General features: G+C 35.6%; 3 protein-coding genes across 12 annotated transcripts in view; 1 reads left to right on the top strand and 2 right to left on the bottom strand.

Annotated features, from left to right (window-relative positions):
* Positions 1-1,645: 1,645 nt before the first annotated feature.
* LOC147398508 (uncharacterized) lies at positions 1,646-13,030 on the top strand. Its single transcript, XM_086446732.1, has 6 exons — positions 1,646-1,788; positions 9,790-9,838; positions 9,941-9,966; positions 10,147-10,270; positions 11,260-11,353; positions 12,747-13,030. The coding sequence occupies exons 1-6, from the start codon at positions 1,646-1,648 to the stop codon at positions 12,806-12,808; spliced, it is 498 nt and encodes a 165-aa protein (XP_086302858.1). The 3' UTR covers positions 12,809-13,030.
* On the bottom strand, positions 2,438-13,880 carry LOC147398507 (putative WD repeat-containing protein C18H10.05). Of its 10 annotated transcripts, none has more exons than XR_015179915.1 (10): positions 9,110-9,471; positions 6,938-6,956; positions 5,227-5,348; positions 4,668-4,749; positions 4,204-4,252; positions 4,002-4,082; positions 3,848-3,899; positions 3,354-3,577; positions 2,743-3,003; positions 2,438-2,610 (listed from the first exon to the last, which is right to left on the bottom strand). XR_015179915.1 is itself a non-coding variant. In XM_086447737.1 (10 exons), exons 4-8 carry the CDS (start codon positions 4,692-4,694, stop codon positions 3,558-3,560), a joined length of 270 nt encoding a protein of 89 aa, XP_086303863.1. In that variant the 5' UTR covers positions 4,695-4,749; positions 5,227-5,348; positions 6,938-6,956; positions 9,110-9,506; the 3' UTR covers positions 2,438-2,610; positions 2,743-3,062; positions 3,354-3,557. The 10 variants fall into 10 exon arrangements, 7 of the variants coding, with proteins under 7 accessions (XP_086303863.1, XP_086303862.1, XP_086303858.1 ...); XM_086447737.1 differs by having other exon boundaries at positions 2,743-3,062; positions 4,163-4,252; positions 9,110-9,506; XM_086447736.1 differs by having other exon boundaries at positions 4,163-4,252; positions 9,110-9,506.
* Positions 13,881-17,275: 3,395 nt separating this feature from the next.
* The window catches only part of LOC147398506 (uncharacterized), a 4,061-nt gene continuing 2,951 nt past the window's right edge, over positions 17,276-18,385 (bottom strand). The window contains 1 exon segment of the mRNA XM_086446731.1: positions 17,276-18,325. Coding sequence (XP_086302857.1) covers positions 17,276-18,325 — 1,050 coding nt within the window.

Below are 18,385 nucleotides of genomic sequence, written 5' to 3'. Positions count from 1 at the left end.
AATTTTCCTTAATTAATTTACGGTTTCAAATGTTTTTTTCATTTGAAGTCATACTTTTTTTGGAGGATTAGTAATGGATCGAGTCAATTCAAAGATCTGATCCGAGCTTGATTTGTAAATTATGAGTGTATTGCAAATTATGCACATTGTTTTAATTGGAGTTTCTGCTATGTTATGTAATATACTTGCTGATTTCAAATGACTGTATTTGGCTTTGATCCTTGAAAGTTATAGTTTGTTTGGTGTTCTTTTAATGGCTTTGAACATTTGATCTAATAATTGGATGTGTGCCTTGTGTATGGAAAAGGCATGTGAGATCTTTTCAACCATCTTGTACTGATATGAGTATTGCTCCTCTATCTAATAGTTGTCCATTAACTAGTAATCTGCACATGAATTTTTTTTTTTCAATATAAGCTGTAAGTTCCATTTTTCTTTATGGAATTCCAAGAGAATGCTGTCAAAGTGCTTTTTTCTGCCATTTTGGTACTTTTGCTTGAGTTAAGAATTGTTTTGATTTGCATTAAAAAATTTAGCATGAGTTGAGTTACTTCTATAAGCTATTTTTAATTTGCATATTACATCATATATGTGATATCTTTCATGTTAATCTATTTGTATACCCCTTTTTGTGTTGCTAGATTATTGTTGCAATCTATTCTCATTCATATTTTGTGATTTATTTGAAAATTTATTAGGTAAACACTTCATCATAGTTTAGAACGAATTAACTAATTTTTTTTCTTTTTATAATTTTTTGGGAATCCGAGTTCTTATGAATCAAACTCATTTAGTTTGACTTCTTTTTTATGATTTGATGTTGCAGTTTTCCAATCCTTTTTTATTTGTTCCCAAACTGCTCAGCTTAATTAATTTGTAGTTGTCCCTCAAAAGTTTTTCTCTTAGTATGCTGGATTGTGATTGTGTCTGTGACAAAGAGGGCTCTTGTAGTGTTGAAACTTGAAAGTAGCTCCCAATATTTGGAAACAAGAAATGTATGCATAAATCTTGTTATACTATTGGGAGTAAAGATTACATAGGAAGACAAGTACAGGTTGCAATGAGTCGGTTCTGGTTCAGTTCCAATGAAAATAAGAATTATAACCAGTATATTTTATTGGTTCTGGTTTTTGTTGGTTCTAGTTTTAAAATAAGTGGAAATAGAACTGTCAAATCTGCAACAATTTTAGTAGTTTATATACTAATGCAGGGTAGTTATAGGAAATATCCACCTTTAGTAGCAAAACATAGGTGTATATGACTTCTTGTTGGAAGTGATAACAAAGTAAGAAGAAGAAAACTTATGTCTTGATCAAGTTGATGACCCCATTGAGTGGTGGATCCCACCTCCTTTATGTTAGTAGCTTGTACAATTATGTTGTTGGTAGCTTGCCTTTGGGGTTTATAAATGTTGTAGCACCCATGGTGCCTAATAATGTAAATAACCTTACTTTTGTTCTATCTATTTTCGAAGCATCTCTTCCTTTGTAAGTTTCTTGCTTATTCTTGCAATACATTTTTCTATGTGTAGTTTAACATTAATAAATGCATTCTGTCACCACTATTGCTTTATGATTGAGCAAACCATAGACATTGGAACACAAAAAAGGACTCATGTACTCATTAGACACTATACGTGTTATAAATGTGTTATTTCTTCAAGTATGAGTTGTTAACACTATACGTGCAAGGTCTAAAGGTTTTGGACAGTTCCGTGGAAAACCTTGCTTCAGGAGCATGGCAAGCATTAGGCAATGCTTGGAAAGGGGGTTCAAATCTGGTCCATAAGTAAGTCTTAAGTTATCAACTGGACAACGTCAGTAGATTAATGACTTGTTTATTCATTGATCTTTGGGGAATAGGTAAATGGGGTTCATATATTATGAAGGGGTAGTGTATTGTAAGTCATAAGTTGGTAGGTCAATTACGTATTATGCCGATCACTACGTCATATTGCGCCAAAAACGACTGCCGCTTCAGTCGCAAATGGGGTCGTTTTGAAAGGAGTGGTTTTTTAATTGCGACTGTCCAAAACAGTCGGAAAAAACGACTGTCCCAGACAGTGGAAAAAACGACTGTCTATGACAGTCGGAAAATACGACACTTAACAGTCGGACAAAACGACTGTCTATGGCAGTCGGGAAATACGTCACTTAACAGTCGGACAAAACGACTGTTTTGGACAGTCGGAAAGGCCGACAGGTAAAACGACTGTCAGAACTCTCGTTTTTTTTTTTAATTATTTATAAATTTAAAAAAAAAAATCAATAGCTAAAAGTGCAAATGGAAGACCAATGTAATAATTTTTTATTAAAAAGAATGTGTGAGATCCAATTGAAGACCCAACAATGTCACAACAAATTAATGGCACAATGAATTTGTGGGTTTGACCCAACAATCTCTTTCTCTACTGTTGTGTTATAGGTTGAACTTCGATCGAACTAACTGTATTTTGGTGACTCTCTTTGCTGATCTGACAATCTCTGGCTACTCTTTCATAACTGTATTTTGGTGACCCAGCAATCCTCCTCCAACTTCTTTGACACCGCATCCAGACATCATACCCACATCGGCAGATGATGAGGACTCAACACTTGTCGATGTAAAAGGCTGTGAAGATACCACGGACACAGAAACAAAAAGATCCATAAATATTACAAATAACAAGTAATAAATCAAGAAAGAGAGTTGCAGACTACAAGACATCACAAGAAATTAAAAGATAGACAGATGAGAAGTTACCTGGAGTAGTTTCATGGAAACAGCAAGGTGCAGGAGTATGTTACCATGCCGATCCGTCTTGTTTCATCTGCTTCAACTCTCTCAACAACCATTCAAACGCATCACAGTGTTTATGTTCCAGAGTAATATGAAGAACTGTTTTACCCGAAACTGTTACGTCTTGAATAGCTTCCGGGGTTCAGTGATCATCCATACCTTTCAGCTGGCATAGGTTGGGCATATGTTGCACTAGTTTCTTGAGGATCTCCTCATCACCATTTGCTGCAACAAAGTGAATAGGGCTAACTCCACCTAATTATCTGAATTCTCTTCAATTGCTACTGCAAGTTCCTTAGGCAAATCTGGGTTAGATTCGATTAAGGAAATAAATTTAGCTTTGTTATTTGCATAAATGGCCTCCACCAACTCCTTAACTTTGGCCATCTTTTTATCATATTAACTTAGATTTATTTACATTTTCTTCCATTAGTTTTGATATTATTGGCAAAGAAAACAAATGTTTCTAGAAAGTCAATTCTGACCCCACCAGTTTATCTCTAGAATTGAAACTGATGGTGATATCGTGTTGAAATTCAGCCAATACTTACTCCATGGCCAGATATCCAACGTACCTACTCCATTACTCTTTGGGCGTATCCTTCCAATCATTTGTGTTGCTGAAGTTAAGTTTGGATGCACTAGAAATCTAGCTGCAACCTCCACTGAAAATTCGTAAGTGCTAAAGACACGATCAACTGGGCTTCTAAGTATGGTTACCACTGAAGTTCTCTCCTTTGGTAGCCTGGACATCATGCTATAGTCGTCATCAGTAACCATCAATCTGCAATTTGGTTTTCTGCATATAAAACCAGAAAAACTATTTACAGCTCTTACCATACCATGTTCTACTTATTTAGAGCAAAAACACAGTCAGCAAAGCAAATGCAGATCGACGACTAGTTCAATAAAACAGCAGAACAGCGATGTTTGATCAAGTAACTCATAACATCAAGATACGACTGAGAAGCATCTATGGTTCTGTGCACACCAATGTCTGAAACAATGTCAATTTCAATGTTACTCCAGTACGACTCATAAATAAAAGTGGAGAACCATTGGATCATACCAGATGTGTCGTATAGACAGCAATTCCCCTTGTATGAGCCAACTAATGCACCCTTCACAAGTCAACAAATAGAAATCCTTGAGCCACCGAAGACCATTAAAAAAAGTTTCTAGAATGACCATAAGTGAATACAAGTCATCAAACATGACTAAACCTGGCCATCGGGTGTATAGCAAGCAGCAGTCACCATCTCATGTAGATCATTCCAGATATTACAATTCGAAGAGATAGAAAGCTTCAAGGCCAAGGACCAAAGTTAGAACATGAAGGATTAGTAACATAAAGAATTCCATTATGAGAACACATTACACTCACCATAATCACTGTGTGAGAAATTTTAAAGCAAGAATTGCTACCCATATGCCACATCCGAACTGTTTTGTCCATTGAAGATGAGAGCAAATACTGAAAATGAATGTGAGTTCAGTCAACCTTATTGAAGCATTGCAATGGCAGCAGAAACTTTATAGCATTATTGCAGGAAAGGCTCAAAATATTATTTCAATACATATTCTAAATGTTATGGTAAATAGTGAACATCAGAAACATACACCACAAAAGAAACAGTGGTAAACATCATCATTATCTACACCTAATCCTAAATGTTATGGTAAATGTCAGAAACAAACACCATAAAATAAACAAAACATGGATAATATCATCATTTTTTTTTTTGAAAAGTGTAAAATTTTATTAAAGAAAGTAAAGTACAAAAGGAGGGGCCTAGGTAGCCCCCAACCAAACAAAGGAAGATGACAACAAAGAACCAAAAGGGGAAAAAAAAGCAAATAGTAGAGAACTAGGGAAAAAAGGCACAAACTTCCCCCACGATATGTGCTGGTGCCATTTGCCCTCCTCTCCTCAATGTGTACTTGTCGTCCACCAAGCTGTATTGGAGATGCCTACAGAGAATCATAATATCATAATTCAGCATTATGGTAATGTCAGCATTATGGTCCAGATGAGTCAAGTTTTATTTGAAATCATGGATTAGACATTTTATAAATCAGGCAATATACATTCCAAATTAAAGAATAAAAAGGATGGCAGGCACATCAACAGTCGGGGTCACCTAATGAACCACAGTGTCATAGGATTTTATGAATAACTTAAAATAAAATAAGTGGCCCGTTTGAAAGTTTTAATCTCCCTGGGAGAAATGATTTTACGATAGAACCAAAATTTTCAAAGTCTACTCTTTTTTGGGGGAGTAAGTGCTGGTTCAAAGGACCTTACGTTGGGAGTTGCTTCTGAACAAACTCAGTGCCAACATTCATCCAGACAGTTTTGGAACTAGTTCATCAGTTAAATGGGCTTTGGTAGGTCTGGTAAGGTTTTTGGGACACTAGTAAAAAATATAGGCAGCAAAGTTAATGGACCTGGCGGTTCCTGATGGCCACTCCTTCAGGCTTGATTCTACCAAAGTTATTGAACTCCCGCTCAATTTCAGAATCTGTAATGGTAGACGGTAAATTTCTCACATAGACAGATCTGCCTTCACCTGAAAAGATTCAAGAATACAGTATATTTAGCTTAGATGGGTTTGGCTTTTTAAGACCACATTAGAAAGTCACATGTGACAGTATATTTAGCTTAGATGGGTCCATCAGATAGGGTATCAACACATAATAAAAACACATGGTTTAGAGAGAACCAAGACATTATGGTCTCACAAAGGGCTGAAACCATAATATATGGGAGTGATTGTTTGTGGTTGTTTTACCCAAATAAGATATTTAAATTATAAAAATAGAAGAAATGATTCTGTATATTATAACAAATACATGGGGAAAATAGCATATATACGTACCGTTAGATCATGTCATCTAAGCATTTATCAGACCACCGATTTAGTTAAGTGAGACCCTTTTATGTGGTAATTGGGTACCAACCAAATCAGCTTTGTTAGTTTCTTGTAGAATCTAATTTTCTTTATAAGTAAAGTTTTTTCTTCTTCTTCTATGGAATGTGTGTGTGTTGGGTTGATTTGATTCCTTGTAGAAGTCAAAAAAAAGGGACTTTGATCAATAATTCAGTGTTGGTGGTGAGTCACTTTGGTTAGTCACTGACCAGCTGCAGTATGTGTGGGTGGGAGAGGGTTCATGAGTCAGGTAAGAAGATTTTGGACTAGGAAATGTATACATACAAGCTATGATGGGGGTGTATTCCACACTTGGGTTGTAATAGGGTCAGTTGATGCTCAAGTTCTGTCATTCCTTTCAAGTTTGTGTAAAATATCTGCTCTGCTCTGATCAGTTGTTGTCATATTGGGTCTCTGAGCCTCTATTTTCATTGCCTCTTGTCATTTATGTGTTGTTAAAATGAACATCTTTGTTGAGATTAAACACAAGTCTACTTTTAAGTAAGTAAAAAATAAAAATAAAAAATCAGCACAGCACTGTTTTGGGTTAGTTTGACAAACTAACTAAAAAACTCATTGACATGGCACATGTAAGAACGGTCGATTTTTTTCCCTCAGCATACACAACTGCACATGTTTATTTTGAGTTAGTTTGTCAGGTTGAATTAGAAAAAAATCAGCACTCTTTTAGGTTTATTCATATTTTTATTTTATTATATAGTATTATCCTTGAGTTCAGTCTTATATAGCATGTAGCAGATTAATGAAAAGTGATTGGTATGCCTATTTCTTTTCTTGCTAAGAGAGATTAGTGTTCAATAAGTAATAAGTGATCAAGGGAGATTTTAAACCTAAATCATGGTACATATCAAGTGCAATGATTTCTTAATGTATCCCGAGGCAAATGATCTAGTTTCCTATAATGGATATGTTTGTTTTGCTAAAAATTTTGACTAACAATAAATGAATTGAGATGATAAATTTAGTAAAGAGTTAGGATCCCTATCTATGTAATTGTCACTTTTATGAATTGAAACCCTAAATTAAAACTTAAAACTTCAAGAATGATTGGCACTAAACTGAAAAATACAAACCAGAATGCCTAGCACCCACAACCAATTTATTGCGTACATAAGCTACACGTGTTAGACATTTCCTTGCTTAAGAGAGAAAAGGACTGAAACATAAATTAAAGGGAGGGGAAAGAAAAAGAAACAAACATAACATACCTGATACTTGTCTGCCCACCTGTTTCAAAGAAACATACAGTAAATGTAAAAAAAAATAATCTAGAATTTGATGAACTACAATTGCAGAGAAAAATAAGTATAAGAAAATTCTTCATATACAATATGATTAGTAGAGGTGATATATATATGAGTAAAAACAGTCTTAAGCATGAAATTTAGGATTCAAAGACTATACAAGGCTGTCAGGCTGGACTGTAAAAATGTTACTTCATTCCTTAGGTTGGCTATGGACTGCACACCTGTTGTAGTAATTCTAACCAAGGTTCAAAATATCAGAATGCATTGGCTGAGACCAATACAGAAAATTGAATGTTTTGGGAATGCATTTGAATTCTGATTTCGTCAATGTGTCGAGACTTGCCAGATCTGGATTAACAGGTTTCAAAGGCACCAAGGGATCAAAATAGGTAACTTTCTAGACCCAGGCCAATGAGGTCTTAAAGGTACCATGAAAAACATTCGATGATCCACAAGACCCGAGTCAACGAGGAATTAAAGATACCATGAGAACAATCTGGGCAACCTGATGGACCAGACTAGTGAGGCCTGAAAATTGGTATAGAGAACATCGTAGGGGACATGCTGACCTTTGGCCAACGAGGCCTTCAAAAATGCTATGAGAACACAGGTCAACCTACTAGAACAAGCGAAAAAAGCTCGTAAAGATGAAAACAGAACAAAATGGGGCAAGCTGCTGGATCAGGGCCAACAAGGTCTTACAGACAGAATGAGAACTTCAATGGAGACATACTAGTCCCAGAAAAACTAGGCCTTAAATACAGTATAAAAACAGGATGAATTACCTGTAGCCCAAATTAATGAGGACTTGAAGACGCAATAAGAATGATGCAAATTACTGGCCCCAGGCTGACAAGATGCCACGAGAACCTACTAGCCCCTGACCTTCAAAATCTTAAATATTCTGTGAGAATAATGCATGCAACATACTGTACCTAAGCTGGGAAGGATTTACTGACACCATGAGAACAGCATTGGCGATCTGCCAGATTCAGGCCAACGAGGCCTTAAAGGCATTAGCAGAATAACATGAGCCACTTGCCGAAACTTGAGAATAGTATGAACAACCTACTGGACTCAGGTCAGCAAGAACACAAAGATGTCATGCAAATGCCTGTGCGACCTTCTGGCTAGTGAGATCTTATATACACCATGAATTGTACAAGCCTTGAGAACAATGCATTAACTAGAGCTGGACTATTGAACATTTAAAGAACCAACGAAAACAATGCGAACAACTTGATAGTCCCGAGCCAACAAGACCTTAAGGATTGCATGAGAATAGTGCCAAGAACCTATTGGACCTAAGCTAACGAGGTCTTAAAAATACCATAAGAACAATGTGGGTGACACACAGGACCCGCACTAATGAGGTCTTAAAAATGCCATGAAAACATCATGGGAAATCTGTTGGATCCAATCCAACAAGGCCATAAAAATGCCATGAGAATATCGTAGGAAACTTGCTAGAACAAGGCCATTGAGCTCTTGGAAATGCCATGGAACACTTTTGACAACCTCATGCATACTCATTCACGACTTTTTGAGGTGATGAATCTACTGAGGGGACCTATCATAATAAAGGAAACATGATTCTCATTCAGTCAAATGAGATGGTGATTTCTCTAGAAAGGACAAATTTTCTCAAGAATGGACACCTAAGTTCATAAATGTGCAAGACTAGTCTAAAAACCAATAATTCAGATCAATTCCACTTTGTCTGATCAAACTTCCCTACATATCAGATCTAGCTCTTACATCTCTTTATAAACGACATAGATCCCACTGAATTTGAGCAGAGCCAATGAATGAGTTGAATTGGAATTGAAGAAAAAAAAATTTGCAAACAAAATTGAAAAAAGTAATGGATCTTCTAAAATTTTCAGAAAAAGAGGCATATTCAGATCTCAAATTGATGAATATGAAAGATAATCAGATCTAAAATTGAGCTTAAAGAAGGGTAATAAAGGCAAGAACTCATGTTCAAAACTGAAATTAAAGAGACATAACAGCTAGATCATGATATAAAACTCCATAAGCAAACCCTAAAAGATGCTTTAACATTGAAGAAAACATTTTAAATCCTAAATTAATTAAGGAAAATCAGAGATTCAATAAAATTTTTTAACATACCTGAAGATTCGATCACAAACCAAGCAAAGGGAGGGAGATCGAACAAATCACTAAAACCTTCGATCAAACTCCGATCGATTCTGCCCTAAATCACTAAAACCTTCGATCAAAATCACAGATTCTTTAGTGAGAGATCGAGCACAGGTCTTTCGATCAAACTTCGATCGATTTACCTTCTAGATCCAAACTTAGAAGAAGACGACTTCAAACTTATTGAAATCGGGATAGCGTCGAGTAAGAGAGAGATAGATTCGACAGAGAGAGAGAGAGACAGAGAGAGAGATTCGAGAGAGAGAGAGATTCGAGAGAGAGAGAGAGAGACAGATTTGAGAGAGAGTGAGAAAAGCGACGGATTCGACTGAGAGAGCGAGAGCGAGAGTGAGAGTGAGATACAAGCAGAGAGAGAGAGAACCGAGCGAGAGAGACGGTCTGAAAATGATTTTTTTTTTTTTAGAGTCGCTATTGGCACCCCAAATTTTACTTATTTCATTGAAACGACGCTTAAACGACGGTTAAGAACTGTCGCAATTAACGACTGCCTTTAGCAGTCGTTTTTAGCGCAAATGCCCCACAATATGACGTAGTGGATCTTGTTTCACTAAATCAAGTACCTATCAATCAATATCAATCTACAAACACCTTTTGATCTTAACTGATGTGTTTCTTGCTTTGATTCAAAGTTTCTTCATCTTGAGAGTTTCAAAGCAATTGGATCTTGCATCCGAGAAGGTAAGGAAGTGTTCTTAAGAGTTATTTTATTATTTTTTTAATACTTTTCACCTAAATTGTCTTCACCTGACCCAAGGTTTCCTATTTATTTATTATTTTCAGGTCAACAAGTGGTTCAAGAATGCTCGGTGAGTTAGCTACATTTAGGTTACCAGCTACACTTGTAGGCTTTGGTGTGAGATTTGGTTTAATTTTATTTCTTTATTTATGTTGTTGGTGTTATTGATAGGTATGTTGTATAGCAATTGGTACTTTATTGATTTGTAGATAACTTGGAAATTACTGATTGGTATGTTGAAACCATGCAGGTTTGATTCCGCTGCTCTATCCAGCGTCACATTAATGATCTTTGCTTGCATTGTGTGGTTGAAGTTGGTATCTTATGCACACACAAATTATGATATGAGGCCTCTCACCAAGTCAATCGAAAAGGTAACCATGGCACTTCATAGATTTTTATTAAAATTGGTACTGAGGTATCGTAGCTGATGCAAAGAACAACATAAATGAGACAAACCCTGAAAATAAAGAGAGACACATCTAGATAGAAAGAGCATTGGAACACTTGAAACTAGGAGTTCTTGAATAAATCTCAAAATTTGAGAAGTCATTTTTTTTAGTTTCTGAGGAAGTTTTCAATAACTGAGTACCTGGATGTTGTATTATAGCCTACCAAAATCCTTCTAACCTAGGAGCTATGCCCGTCCAATTAATCCCTATTGTTTGTAGTCTTGGTCTTCCAAATTAGACATAATAATCCGTCAAATTAGACATATTTTTAAATTGAAGAAGTTTTGGGATGAGGCTTTGATGATGATGATGATTTATAAGATTCTTGAAGGTGCTAGCTTGGTAAGTTGGTAAAATCTGGGAGTGCTAATACAACAGACATGGGTTCATTGCTTGCCTATCCAAAAAACAAAGGGGGAAGAAATTGAAGACTCCTAACCAAATCAAATAACTCGTAGTCCTAAATCTTTAGCAAGAAAAGGAATTGATTTAAAATGAGTGCGATATACTTAGGTGATGTGTTACCTAATGGGTTGATGACATCCGTTGAGCTATACTTTTTTACTTCTTTTAGCTGAAAGATTTATTTCCATGACATTGCACCAAGGCCAGTGCACGCCATTGGTGACTTCACCATTTGCCTCCTCTTTTCTTCCATCTTTCTCCTCCCGAAACTTCAGTTTACGGACATGCCATTACCTTCCTTTGTTTTAATTTATTACATTGGTAGCATACTGGAAGTAATATTAATTTAATATTTTGTAAGTATGGCTGAATGTTGGTTCTTGAGTAACACACAATTTAAATGCTTTTTCTATATATGTGCTGGTTGCATCTATAGGTGCAATTATATATTGTTTTGATCATATTTTAAAGATTTCCGCTTTCATCTGCTGGTACTATCTTTTTAGGTACACAGAATGAAAAGTGCAGTTGATCACTTTAAGCAGGCCTTGTCCATAGACCCCTTACTGTGGATTGCATATGATGAACTCTGTATATTAGGTCAGTACAAAGCATGCTTGAACTTGGAACTTCTTTTTCTGTCAGTACCCACAACATTAATTCACTGATTCAGACAAGTTTGAACACTGTTTTCAGATTTTTGGAGTGAATTTTTAAACTGTTGATCATTAACCCCTCTATAGTTGTCCTGTTACTCCATATGTAAAAAACGAGGACTCAACTTGGAAATCTCAAGTTGATTGGGCTTTGTCCTGAAAAGGTTTGTGATTTATAAGTTGAAACCAACCATCACTTGGCTGATTCTAGCAAATCAGTTCTTTTCTCATTCAATTATTTTCTTGTGCAACTTGACTAGGTTGAATAAAAAACTCACCCAATGTGATTTGCCCATTCTATGATGAATTTTGAAATGAGTTTTAGAGTCGGTGAATTTTTAAAAAAATATTCCAATATTCTATAACTTCATGAAGACCACACTGTTTTGGATGTGATAACTTGATAATTAATGTAACCCCATTTACTATTTCGTGAGGTGTTTGGATCATGGTTTTAAATCTTGTCTGCAATAAGAACATGTGAGAGTTGCAGTGCTAAGATATTATGTAATATGAGGTCTGAAATGGGACAAGTTTCAAAGGGAAAAAGAAATAGAGGGGAGGGGGCGTGCTTAGTAGAATATGGCTCATCCTTTGTAGGACATGGTTTCTTCAACATCAGGAAAAAGGCACAGATGTGCCCACCATTCACAGAAAACGATAGGTTACCCTCCCACCCTTCTATTTTCTTCCTGTTATTCTACATAATCAAATTACCCTCATCTGTCTATCTCAATTCTCAAGAGTCAAGTCACCTTGTAGTTAGTCATTTAGTTGCTGGGATGACAGAAGAGGACCATTCATGACTCAAGTTCTCTAGTTGAATTATTGAGTTGAGTTCTAAGGGCAAGAAAATCTATAGTATTTTATCCTTCAAGGTTAAGCTGTCCATGCCGTGAATACTCAATACCTTGCCCAGCCCAACCCAACCCAACCCAATCCAATTTACACCCTTAACTGTGACTTTCAAGGATGGCAGAGATTATGTTGAATGTGCCAACAAAGTTTATCTCAAAGGGGGGAGCAAACCCATTATAAACTAATTGGTTCTCTTGCAAGCATGATGAATTTTACCAAAGTTCCAATAATAAAATTTATCGATTTACTATTTTGACTTATAACTTAATTTTGGATAAGTTAAGTTTATAATTTTATTATGTATTGGTAAAAATCAAAGTGACATTCATGAGTTAGACATGAACCAATCAAATGGCACTTGTGCTACATTTTTATTACATGGCCATTAATCTTTCTTTCAATCAACAATCAATGCTTGAGTATGTCTGCAATGGAAGTTAACCATGCTGACTCAGTTATTCTTTTGTTTGTTGATTCAGTTTTGTGGAAATTATGGCCCCTGTATTTTCTCGGGAAGCATGGCGTTGCGTGTGGTATATGATTCAGGTGTCATTACATTTTGATGGAACACGCTGTTCCTTTATTTATTTTTTATTTTTTAGATAAGCAAGTGGGTTACTGGTTAATAATTAGTAGTTGAAGGCGGGTTTTGTGGCATTGACTCTTACAGAATTAAACCAACTTAGCAAGCTGGCATCTTCATGCTGCTCCTTTATTTCAGGATCCTTTCGGTTGAATGTGTTCTAGATTTTAACCTTCCAGTGACAAGTTGTTAACCTTGTTTGGTGTGTTATAAAAAATAGTTGGTGTGGCAATAAAAATATTAAAATTTTCCAAAAAAACAAATTAAGATAACCCATTAGAAATGTAAGATAAATAATCATCATCACAAGATATACCCCTTGCTCTAAATATTGGCATCAACAACATAAACTTTATTAATTTCTCCATTCAACTCAACATTATCTGAATTCAAGATATCTTATTTAAGGCATGTATCTTCACATCTTTTCATACTGTTTCAATCCACCTATATATTCTTGTACTATTGTTAAAGAAATCTTTAAAAAAAAAAAAAAAAAATCAACCATAAATAATCAAGAAGAAACAAGAAAAAGTATACCTGAGCAATAATCTGATTCACATTTTCTACTGCACTGTTTATTCTGTAAAAAATTCAAAATTCTATATAAAAATAACATTTTAATTTACAAAATATGATGGAATGAAGATGAAGAACTAACCACAGATACAGCAGAATCTGAGGTCTGGATGCCAACATTGAGGGCATAAACAGAAATAGATGAGAAATGAAGGGCCAAGAGACCAAGAGAGGAGGAGAGCTAACTTCAAGGACTGGTTTCTAGCCATGGATGCAGTGTTTAAGGTCTGAGAGGTGAAGCTTGGTTTTCCTTATGGACTCTGATTTAAAGAGTAAAAAGACAGAGAGAGCCAGGTGCAGCCACCTATGAATGGCTGAGTTTGTCTTGTTATGACTCGTGACATGCTTTTGTTTGGTTGCTCACGTTTCTCACCCAATTAATATAATATAATTTATAGAAATTTTTTTTGTTCTTTTCGGGTCCATTTAGGAACTCAACATCCAGTACTCATGGGAGTTGGTTAACTACATTACTTGGCATTATTTTGGCCTCATTGATCTCATAATCTCTTTATGTCTCTATATATAAAAAAAAAATGACAATTTTTTTTATTTTTTATAAAACTTTGATGGTAAAAGGCATGTTTTTCGTCCTCATTCTTGAGAAAAGTTGTGACCAGCGACAATATTTAACCTTCTTGTGTGCATATTAATCCATTTAAACAATCTAATAGGAGGAAGATTTTTTGAAAAAATTATCTATTTTTTTCTTCAATAATTCACCGTTTATAAAGAAGATGGTTGCCTAATTGTTAGTCCTCTTTACTTCTTGGACATTTATTTCTTTTATTAGTCTTGATTTCGCATGTCGTTTTTTTGCTTCTGATGGTGGGTGTAAGAATTCACGATTGATTATATTCTTCAAGTTGCATGTTGCTTTCTACCATATCATTCTAAACAAAGTTTTAGCATCCCAACTCTAAAATAGTTGAGGGGTTTGTCAATAGATCTAGATCATGATGATTGCTAAGGGCACCCTTGATTTTATCATCCTCGGTTAGGTAAGGAGTTCGAGTAGAATTTTGGTTCGGATCTTGATGTGACATATGTTGGGTTCAAATGTTTTAGAGTTTCTTGATCTCAAGCCCCAAACAATACTCATTATGGCCAAACATTTGTGAATCATTATTTGTCTGAAATGTTGATTAAAACAGCGCAAAAGGGAGAGGTGGAGCTGATTAGTTATCCAACTCCATGGACTACAAGATCCCCTCTCGCGATAGACTCACGACAGCCCGCATATGAATGTAAAATATCCAGAAAAAAAAGAATCTGGTACTCTGGGAAGTTGATTAGCTACCAAACTCACTCTCTTTACATGCCAGCAAATAGCATAGTTTTCAAACTACCAAACTCATCAAACTTTTGATCCAACACTTTATTTATTCACAATATTTGGTGGGACCCACCCCTGAAATGATAGCCGGTTGGTACCATTTCATATATGATCCTGTGCATTCCTTTGGATGGTAAACTAGATATTTTGAAATATCATAGAAAATATTTATAGATCAACTGATTGGATCCTTCACATAGAAGACTATCGATATGAGGAAATGTACAACTAAGTAAATACGCCATTGTTATATCCTAATATTTAAGAGATTGATTAAGTAAATAAGCTATTGTTATCTCCTAATATTTAAGAGATTGATGAATCTAAATATTATTTAAGCATTTTATAAGGGAACCTAGCTACATGAAACACAATCACTATGAAGGCCCCATCGTAACTAACTAAATGTTGGGCATAGTGGCTGGCCAGGCCTCCCTTGTCTTGAGTTCAAGCCCTCTCATTTATTACGTGAAAATTGGAAAATGTGATAGGAAAATTCGATGGGCCAAAATTTAAGAATTTTAAAAATTGAATTTCGATGTCTTAGGACCATCAATAATTTTTTTTATTTTTTATTTTTTATATTTTCTGATTTGACAGGTTTGAAGTCATCAAATATCTCTCATCCTCCATTAATTTGATGGTTTCAATTTGTTGAAAAATAAAATTCGATCATGAAAAATTTGACACTTTTATTTGTCTAATTTTAAGAAATTTGATAGCATTGAACCGTCGAATATGACTTTTTTCACGTTGTGGTTGGCCACCTATAGAGATTTATCCTAATTTACTTGGTATGTGTGGTTTAATGGGTATTGCATGCACTTAGGGGATTTGAGCGAGATATGGTGTTTTAAGAGGCCAGTTGCCTTGTCCCTACTAGTTGGGCCTATATAAGTCCAAACACCCCCCGTCGTCAAAAGATTTAAAAAAAAAAAAAAAAAGATGTCTCATGATCTACCATCTATTTATCTTTATTATCTATATAGATGACATATTTAGTCATTCGATTTTATCAACATGCAAATTAATCTCTCATGCATTGTCTTCGAAAACGAATTTATCGTTGAAGATCTTGACTCTCTCTCTTTTTTATTTTATTTTATTTTTCAATTTTTGGGGATGGAAGCTTATTGTTCGTTCAATGATTTTTTTTTTCTTCCCCTCATAGCTAAAATGTATTTTAAGACTTATTGGAGCAGACTGATATTGATTGGAGCCAAGCCATATGGTCCACCGATTATTTTTGGTGCAATCCTATATCATTGTAGAGTGGGGGCTCTCCACTATCTTTTTCTCACCAGATCGAGATTGGATCTTGTTGGAATATACGGTCTGTATGTTCATGCATTTTTAGGTTAAAAATATAATGTATTAGGTCATTCACTTCAATGGTTCCCATTGTATTCTCTGATTCTGATTGGTCAGGTTGTCCGAATCATCTAAGAAAAGTGGATATATTGTCCCTAATTACGACCAAAATTCCCGTCTTAGAGATCATGCAAATAACCTACCGAATCTCTCAATCTTGCACTAAATCAGCAAATTGAGGTGTTTCCTTAGCAAGAACTATAACTTAAATGGTTCCATCTTTATTGAAGGAACTTGGTTTCTCACCATCTTGTTCACCTATTGTATGTATCTGACAAATTGGGTGTTGCCTACTTAACTGGGAATTCAGTCTGTCATGCCCGCACCAAGCATATTGAAATTGGCTTTCACTTTATCCAATAAAAGGCAGGTCTTGTTAACGTGTGTCTTAAGGGCACAAGTTAAAGTGCAATAAATACACTTTGGAAATTGGAATCTGATGGTATTTTTGTAAGAAAAATATTTTTTTAAGAGCATTTTCGGTACATATCAAAGTGTATTTATTGCACTTTAATGTGTGAATTTAGGGCACACATTAACAAAATCCATAAAAGACAGCTTGCAAGGATGTTGTTATGAATTTCCCATCCTCAAAAGTCAAATTGCCAATTTATTTACAAAGATCTCGACGAACTTTGCAATAAGTTCACTGTCCAGGATGGCCAACTTTACTTGACGAGGGAGGTGTATAGAGTGATCCAATCCATATATCAAATAAGTAATATCAAGAGTCATGATAATATGACTCGCTAGGTGGCATACTCAATTGACTCCCTAACGTGTCAAGTTCAAGAATCGTGGATCTGTGCTTCTTAGGATACAAGATTGCACATTCCCATAAAAAGTGTATTCCAAGGGAACCGTGTATCCTGAGGCGTACAGATCTATGGTTCCCAAACTTGTCCACGTCAGGGAGTCGATTGAGTATGCCACCTAGTGAGTCATATTATCAAGACTCTAATATCAAAGATCCTATTTAATCCATCGAATTAGTTAATTTACGTATGGTACCTAAATCTCTAAATGGATATCATGTATAGAATATGAAATTATAAATATACAAAAAAAAAAAAAAAAAAAACTCACCGACACAATCAAAATCTATATTGATTCTTATCTATTTTTCGAGATACATTCAACTATCTGCAATGCCAAGTTATCAACACATCTACAATACCCAAACCACCATTTTGTTTTAGAGCCAAAACCAAGAAAAAACCCCAAGACCCAACCCCATAACCTAAAACAAACCACCCATAAAAATAACCACTTCTCTCTCCCATCTTCTTTATCTTCCTCTTTTTGTTATCAACTTCAGTAGAAAAATCACCATCACAGCTCTTCCTTGTAGGGGGTTCACACAACAAATCATTACCAATATAAGCTGATCCATCCAAATTCAGAGTATCAAAGTGCATTCCTGTTGGAATCCTTCCACTCAAATTGTTATAGGACATATTCAATGTTGTAAGAAAATCAACCGAAGTCAAACTTTGTGGGATCCCCCCAGTCAAATTGTTGAAACTTAGATCCAATGATTCTAATCCCACCATGTCTCCAATGCTAGTTGGAATCGAACCCGAGAGACAATTATGCGAGAAATTGAGCATGTAAAGCCCCTTCAGTAGACCAATTTCTTGTGGGATTTTTCCTCAGAGATCATTGCATGAGAAATCAATTCCACTGTTGTAGTTGAATACCAACTCGAGCTGTTGAGTTATCCCTTTGGCCACCATTTGCAATTGCACCCTTGCATACATGAGTGAGATCTCATACCCAAGTAAGATTCTGTTCTTGGGTCGACTCGTTAGCATCTTCAAATCTCCTATGTTATCAGGAATGTGACTCGTGAATTTATTATTTGACAAGTCTAGGAATTGGAGTTTATGTAGGTTGGTAACCTCTTTTGGGACCGATTCATTGAAGGAGTTCGATGATAACACAAGAATTTGAAGATTTTTGAGGTTTCCAATGAAAGCGGGAACACTTCCTTGAAAATTGTTGTTTCCTAAGTTCAAAATCTGCAAGTCATGAAGTTTTTGAATGAAACTAGGAAATGGGCCATCCAAATTGTTGTCGTTTAGTTGTAGAGCTTTGAGATTGTTTGCTCGTCCAAGTTCGTTCGGGACATTTCCTGCGAGATAGTTTCCTCCGAGGTTGAGAGAAAGGTTGAGAGAGAAATTAGAGAACTACAATGCTCCAGACTAGAATGTATTGGCCCGTAAGTTGGTTGGAAGAGAGATCGAGGT

This window comes from Akebia trifoliata, chromosome 7 (genome assembly GCF_017979445.1).
Source record: "Akebia trifoliata isolate Shusen 1 chromosome 7, ASM1797944v1, whole genome shotgun sequence".
In the NCBI taxonomy this organism is placed as follows: Eukaryota; Viridiplantae; Streptophyta; class Magnoliopsida; order Ranunculales; family Lardizabalaceae; genus Akebia; species Akebia trifoliata.
Note: the sequence above shows the minus strand (reverse complement) of the source record. Positions and strands in the feature narration are given on the sequence as shown.